Below are 7,690 nucleotides of genomic sequence, written 5' to 3' on the forward strand. Positions count from 1 at the left end.
GCCGTGGTGTGGCCTACCCGTGTCTCAGCCTCGAGAGGTGGTAGAACGCACCCGGGAGCCAGCAGTCCACGGTCACTCGCTGGCCCTGAGCTGTCAGAAAACCTGGGAAACTCTCTGAGCCTTCCTGCCTGAAGCATTCTCTTGAGGATTAAGAATGACTTAAAGTGGAGACTTCCATGGTGGTCCAGTGGTTAAAACTTTGCAGGGCCCTGGGTTCGATCCCTGGCCAAGGAGCCAGATCCTATATGCCATAGCCAAGAACGAAGATCATGCATGCTGCTACTAAGGCCTGGTGCAGCCAAATAATTTTTTTTTTTTTAAGGATAATTTAAAGCAACAAAACCTGGGAGAAGGAGCTTAACAAATAATTATGAATTGCTCCTGATCCTTTGAATTAATCCAGTGGTATCCATAATCAGGTGTATGTATGAAGATTCATTGGGGCAAAAGGAGATAATAGAACTTATATTTCTATTTAATTTGAATCTCTTTCACAGTCTCTACTTTTGGTGTTATTTTATTTATTTATTTTTGGTTGCACTGCACAGCTTGTGAGATCTTAATTCCCTGGACCAAGGATTGAACCTGGGCCCTTGGCAGTGAAAGCGCAGAGTCCTAACCACTGGACTGCCACGGAATTTCCTGTGTTATTTTAAAATACAGTGATGAAGCAGCACTTTTTTAGTAATAATAAAACAAAAATTTGTAGCTTGGAGGTGCATGCTTAAATTCTTTTTACTGATAGGGATGTTCAAAATTGCAGCTAGAGTGTTATTTCTAGGGTGTCTGGTTGTGCAGTATAAATTAATTTCCTCTGTATACTAGATTGATTTGACCTAACTTTGAACCTCAATCTCAAAAGGTAAAGGAGGAGTTGGCCAATTTGATGCTGCACCATAGTTAAGTCCTAGGACACTTCAAAGGATTACTCATGTAATAGTATTAGTAGTAATAATAACATCATACTGTATTTTACAAAGCTTCCAGTTCCTCATAAATAGTAATACAGAAACAAGCTTAGGCAATGGAATAATCACTGATTCTCGGATGTGATTGCTTCATGTGTAATTATAAAAGCATTTATTGTAAGTATTAAAGTTTGTTATACATTTACAAGGGAAAAAGAAAGTTGAGGTTTTAATAACATCGACAACAACAACAAAAACACTAGCTTTGAAAATGAAATCTGAAATCATGGAAGAAGGATCAGTCTCCCTTGTGATCAGGAACAGTTCCTGAGTGCAGAAGGCACTGTAAATTCGAACTGAAACCGTAAAAGTAGTTTCTTGCCTGTCGCATCGGCAGAAGAGGCTGATGGTGTTCCAGGGTTGGTGAGGATGCTTTGGTGCAGGGGTTTAAATCCGCATAACCACTTTGGAGGATAGTTCGGCAACAGTTGCAGAGATAAAAGTGCTCATGCCATTCGTTGTCTCTGGGTCTGCCCTAGGGACATAAATATCACAAAGAGGCATGTACATGCATGCTCACTGCAGCTGTTAATGGTAAACAGCTGGAGATAGCCATCATGGGAGGAATGTTAAAAAAAAACGAGTGACTTTCAAAAAATACAGGGGGAGGGATAAATTAGAAGATTGGGATTAACACACTCCTATAAATAAAGTTGATAGCCAACAAGGACCTGCCGTACAGCCTAGGAGACTATACGCAGCATTTTGTAATAACCTGTAAGGGAAAAGAATCTGTAGAACAATGTATATGTGTGTAACTGAGTCACGTGCTATACGCCTGAGAATAACATGACATTGTATATCAGCTCTGCTTCCATAAAATTAAAAAACATTTAAAGTAGAATTTACATACCATAAATTTTAAATTGTACAGTTCAGTGCTTTTAAGTATATCCACAGGCTTGTGCAACCTCACTACTATCTTCCTTAATTCCAGAATATTTTTCTCCCCTCAAAAAGATACTCTCTGAGGCTTCCCTGGTGGCTCAGTGGTGAAGAATCTGCCTGCCAGTGCAGGAGACACGGGCTCAATCCCTGATCTGAAAAGATCCCATATGCCCCAGACCAGCTAAGCCCGTGCCCCACAGCTGTTGAGCCTGTGCTTTGGAGCTCAGGAGACACAACTGCTGAGCCCCTGCTCCACAGCAGGAGAAGCCACTGCTATGAGAGGCCCGTGCAGCGCTACTAGAGAAAAAGCCCACACAGCAGCGAAGACCGAACACAGCCAAAAATGAATGTATTTATTAAAAAAAAATACTCCCTACACATTAGCAGTCACTCCTCATTTTCCCCTTCCCTTGTCCCCTGGCAACCACTAACCTCCCTCCTATCTCTAGATTTGTCTATTCTAGACATTTCATATGAATTGGAACCATGGGACTTATAGTTATTAGAATCTGGCTTTTGCAGGGTGGGGAAAGGGTAATCATTTTATGAGATGTAAGTCACCATACAAGTTACTCATCTTAAATGTAACCTGTATTTAAATGTAACCTTTAAACCCTATAAAAGTTCAGGGATTTAGCATAATATATTCACAGAGTTGTGCAACCATTACAGCAATTTTAGAACATTTCTTCATCCCCAAAAGAAATCCCATACCCTTTAGCTGTCATCCCTGATACTGTCCAGGAAAACATTTCTGTCTCTGTAGATTTGCCTGTTCTGAATATTTCATATAAGTGGATCATGAAAGATGTCTTTTGTGTCTGGCTTCTTTTACTTCGCATGTTTTCAAGAATCATCCGCATTGCAGCATGTATGAGTGGTTTATTCCTCTGTATCGCCAGGTAACATTCCATTGTGTGGATATACCGCATCTTGTGTATCCACGCCATCAGTTGGTGGGCGTTAAGGTTGGTCCCCTCTTTGGGCTAAGAATGCCGTTATGAACATCCAAGTTTTCTGTTCTCTAGGGTGGAATTGCTGGGTCATGTGGGAACTTTCACTATTTGAGGAATTGCCAAACTTTTCTGTAGCAACTGTGCCATTTTTACATGCCCACCATCGATATATCAATGTTGCGTGTTCCAATTTCTCTACATCCTTGCTGACACTTGTTATTTTTCCATTTTTTAAACAATGATAGCCATCCTAGTCGGTGTGAACTGACGAATCACTGCGGTTTTCATTTGCGTCTCCCTGATGACTAACGATGTGAGGCGTCTTTCCTTGTGCTTATTGGCCATTTGTGTATCTTCTTTGGAGAAGTGTGTGTTCAGCTTCTGGCATGTTTATGCTGTGCTGTAGAGCTGTTAAAAAGGAATGAGGCAGATCCGTGTGTAGTAACCCCTGATCCTAACACTTAGCAAAATAGCAAATAATAGAAAGATACAGTACATTTTATATAAATACTCACAGGTGTGCCTTGTGTGTACATATACACACACGCTGTAGAACTGTGTGGTTAATGTAAATATGTAAGAGGGTGGAGAAAGGGTCTGCTGGAATATTCCCCAGACTTATCAAGACGGTTGGTTACCTTGGAACCGGAGACAGAGAGCTGGACAGGGTGGGATTTCATCAAGAGACTTTTTTCTTATTTATAATGTTTTACAACGGATTCATAAACTATCTGGTTAATAAAAAAAATTGTATGAAAACTCCTTAAAATATACACACAATTTAAAAATATAAGAAGAAGGAAGCAACTGGGGAACTTTGAGAAAGACTAGAATAAGTGCTCACATGGCAAGTGAGCGTCTGATTGGAAGTGGAGATGATAGTTGCTCGATCGTGTCTGACTCTTTGTGACCCCATGGACTGTAGCCCGCCAGGCTCCTCTGTCCAGGATTCTCCAGGCAGGAACACTGGCGTGGGTTGCCGTTCCCTCCTCCAGGGGATCTTCCTGACCCACGGACTGAACCCAGGTCTCCTACATCACAGGCAGATTCTTTCCTGTCTGAGCCACCAGGGAAGCCCATAGGAATGTATGATTACTGTCCTGAAAATATCATTGATCATTATTCCCTTTATAGCTCAAATCTATCAGATTTTATCTTAGTCCATTTGATCAAAAGTTTTATTGTTGTTTTATTAATATATAAACAATGTACAAATAGTACAGAGATATATAAAGTTAAAATGAACTTATTTCCTCTCTTCACCTCAAACCCCTCCTTTCCCTTATCAGTTAGCATTTGTGCAGCTTCTTCTCCTAATAAAATTCTATGTTATTGTATTTTCTCCTCACCTCTACCCAATAAGGTATGTTTCTTCAGCTCTCTGTTGTTGATGGAGAAAGGCTTCTTCCTCTAGGGAAAAGAAAAGTCTTTTTTATTTATTTTTTGGCCACAAGGCACGTGGGATCTTAGTTCCCTGTCCAGGGATCCAGCTTGCACCCCCTGCCTTGGAAGCGCAGAGTCCTAGCCGCTGGACCGCCAGGGAAGTCTTCACGTGTCTGTGGCGGTGGTCTTCAGCCTTACTTTGTGTCCCCTGGACCAGAGATGGTGGTATGGCAGGTCCCGAGTTCTGCTCAGACGTCTTTATTTCATAAAAATTTCCCCTGCTGATTCTGATGTGCCCACGGGGTCAAGAATCATTTATCTAGCGAGGGACAGAGCAGTCATAAATTGTACCTGTGACGCTTCTTCGAGAATTGTTTTTGGTGGGTTCTTTATGAGAGAGCAGTGAGCCTGTCAGCTTTGTGGAGACGTGCCTGAACTTAGATGCTCTGTTTTATTCCAGGAATTTCACAGAACCTTTCCTTTAGGTTATTTTCAGCATCAGGACTTTATCTCTAACTAAATACTCTACGTGGCGCTGCCATCTGAGCCTGAGAACGTGATCTTTAATTCCTTTGTGAAATGGTAGGAATAAGCAGTAACAGGGCAAATTTAGCTTTCTGCCATTTTACATCGAAAATGAGCGGATAAAGCAAAAATGAGCAGATAAATAAAAAATGAGCGGTGTTAAGTCTTCCATGCCAGGCAAACTACCCTTTGGTCTTGGTTTTTTTTTTTTTGGTCTTGTTTTATAAAGCTTTTTTGCCCCTCTCCGCCCCCTCCTCCCCACCCCCAGATTTTTGTAGACTTTGTTATGGGAGGTTTGCCTGAGATGCAGGTGGGAAACTCATATGATTTGTAAAACTCCACACTAATTTCCATTCTTATGTTTTCAGACACAAAACTTGCAGAAATTCATAAAAGCCACTCAGAGACGTAATAGTAATCAGTTTCTTTAGAATAATAAACTCAAGAAATCTTTCTTATATCTTAAATTTTTTGTTAATCTGTACATTTTCTCTTCTAGGTATTCTCATGGGAGCAGTTATAAAAATTATAGAGTTTAAAAAACTGGCAAATTGGAAGGTAGGTTTACCCAACTGTTCTTTTTTTAACATAAGTACAAGTTTGATTGGTTCTTAGTTTTAGTGACAGTGAAGGTTATGGTGGCCTTCTTATCATTACTTGACTGTCTATGAAGTTTATATTGTCCCGTTGATTTTAGTAGATTAGGGTTGATATCTTTACATCTGAGTTTTCTGAAAAAGCATAAATCTCAGTTTTGAGTTAAGAAGCATTCAGTGCCATGTTTTGTTATTTGTGTGCATTTTTACAGTCTTAGATTACCTTACTGTATGCTAGTCACTCAGTCATGTCTGACTCTTTGTGACCCCATGGACTGTAGCCCGAAAGGCTTCTCTCTCCATGGAATTCTCCGGGGAAGAACGCTGGAATGGGTGACTATTCCCTTCTCCTGAGGATCTTCCCAGCCAGGGGTTGAACCCAGGCCTCCTGCATGGCAGGTGGGTTCTTTACCGTCTGAGCTGCTAGCTGAGCCGCCGTCTGAACCTCCAGCGAAGCCCTTGCTGTATACAGCCCTCTAACCAGCGTTAAATGCTGAACAGTGTTTGTTTCTCCTGATTCTATTGTAACAGCTGCAGCTAATGAGACTTACCTATCCAGCACTTAGACCTTAGAGAATGCTTTACACGCCAGCTTCTGTCATCCTCATGACAGCCATGGAGTTAGATGGACCTCATATTATCTCCATTTTTACAGGTGAAGAAAGTGACCTCTGAGGGGTTGGGGCATGTCCAGCATCACAGAGCCAGAGAGCAGTTGACTTGGCACTTAGGTCCAGGCCTTCTGGTTCTGTGTGTTCCGTGTTTTCTCTGCCACACCACGCTGTCATCACTCTGTGGATGTTCATATCCCTCCGTTCCCTCAGGGGTCATTAGCGCGTGACCATCATCTGTGGGCCACGGACTGATTGAAACTTGAGTAGGAAGCTTAGCAAAACTGATTTTGCGAAGGGAAAGAAGGTCCATTTCAAAATATTAAAAGAATTGTATGATAAAAATACACATTTGAGCCCCCCCCTACTTTGAGCCAGCTCCTAGGCGTGAAGATTAATTTACTTGTGGAACTATTGAGTATAAAATTTGTAAAACGAGCCTCATAGTCTGAGGTAAAATGCAATTTGAAACTTATAATTAACACTCAGTATCTTATAATAATATATAATGGAAAAGAATGTGAAAAATATATATATGCACATATATGTAAAACTGAGTCAGCTTACATCAGAATCAAACACAACGCTGTGCATCAACTGTACTCCAATGAAAAAGAGAAAGGCTACGTTTATAAAATGATAATAGTGCTCAGGACATACTGTATGTGTGAAATGAATCTTAGGATGTGGATTGAGCTTGGAATATTTCTAGAACTCCCCTCTGCCTGGGAAGGGACTGGGCAGGCCCCACTGGAGTGCGTTGTGTATAAAGCTCGGCCTTCCTGCAACTGGTTCACTTTAACCTCCTCACAGTGGCTCATTTTCGGGCAGGGAGCACAGACCGTACACCCTTTCTCTACTCTTACCCTGGATAGAGCCTGATGTGTAAGTACCACTCCCGACACATTTTGTTTGATTTAAAATCAGTTGATCAAAACTGGAATCAATTTAAAACCAGTTAAAAAATCATTGGTTTTCTTTTAAATATTATTAATCTATATAAAATTCTAGAAACTTCATGTAAAAATGTGAACTTCTGGCGTCTGGAAGAAGCAGACGCTCTCTCAGCCCCAGGCCCACACTCTCCCGGCTGAGTGCAGCTGCTCCCTAGGGACTGCGGGGTAGCCCAGGGAAGCCTGTGAGTGGGTGAGCCTGCTCTGAGCAGGACGAGGAAAAGAGTTATCTTTTAATTTTCTATGCTTCAGAGTTATTAAATATATTTTTCAGCAGGGGTTGGTTTTCAAGGTAAAGAATAGTAACGTATTTAATAGTATAGACAAGTGAACCACATTCAGGCAGCCAGTGCTTGACCTCAGAAAGGGGTGAGGTTTTTAGGCTAAGACAGTAGGGCAGGCTCTCTAGAGGAGCCGTGTTTGTGGAAAGCCGCAGGAGGAAGCAGGGCCTGTTTGGAAAGCTGGTGCTGTGGGGGGCGGTGGGAGGTGAGAAAGCAGTGACAGAGCCGTGTTTCCTTCCCACACTCTCCTGCTGGGCGGCCTTCTACCTTGGTTGTCATGTGCTGGGTGTATTTCTGTAAGTCAGCCTGCTTGTTTATGTACACGCATTTTTACAACAGTTTTTTAAAAGCTTTTATTGTGGTAAAATGAGAACATAAAATTTAGCATTTGAGCGATTTTTAAGTGTACAGTTCAGTGGCATTAAATACATTCACAGTGTTATTTAATCGTCACCACTGTTTATGCCCAGAACATTTTTCATCATCCCAGACAGAAACCCTACCCATTAAACAATTCCCCATTCCTCTT

General features: G+C 41.5%; 1 protein-coding gene across 3 annotated transcripts in view; it reads left to right on the forward strand.

Annotated features, from left to right (window-relative positions):
* SLC9A8 (solute carrier family 9, subfamily A (NHE8, cation proton antiporter 8), member 8) overlaps window positions 1-7,690 on the forward strand; it is a 70,804-nt gene that overhangs the window by 19,149 nt on the left and 43,965 nt on the right. For all 3 annotated transcript variants that reach the window (XM_010835084.1, XM_010835085.1, XM_010835086.1), the window contains exon 4: window positions 5,220-5,278. In XM_010835084.1, coding sequence (XP_010833386.1) covers window positions 5,220-5,278 — 59 coding nt within the window. The remainder of the gene's footprint in view (window positions 1-5,219; window positions 5,279-7,690) is intronic.

The sequence above is a fragment of the Bison bison genome, unplaced genomic scaffold (genome assembly GCF_000754665.1).
Source record: "Bison bison bison isolate TAMUID 2011002044 unplaced genomic scaffold, Bison_UMD1.0 scf7180017864038, whole genome shotgun sequence".
NCBI classification, from domain to species: Eukaryota; Metazoa; Chordata; class Mammalia; order Artiodactyla; family Bovidae; genus Bison; species Bison bison.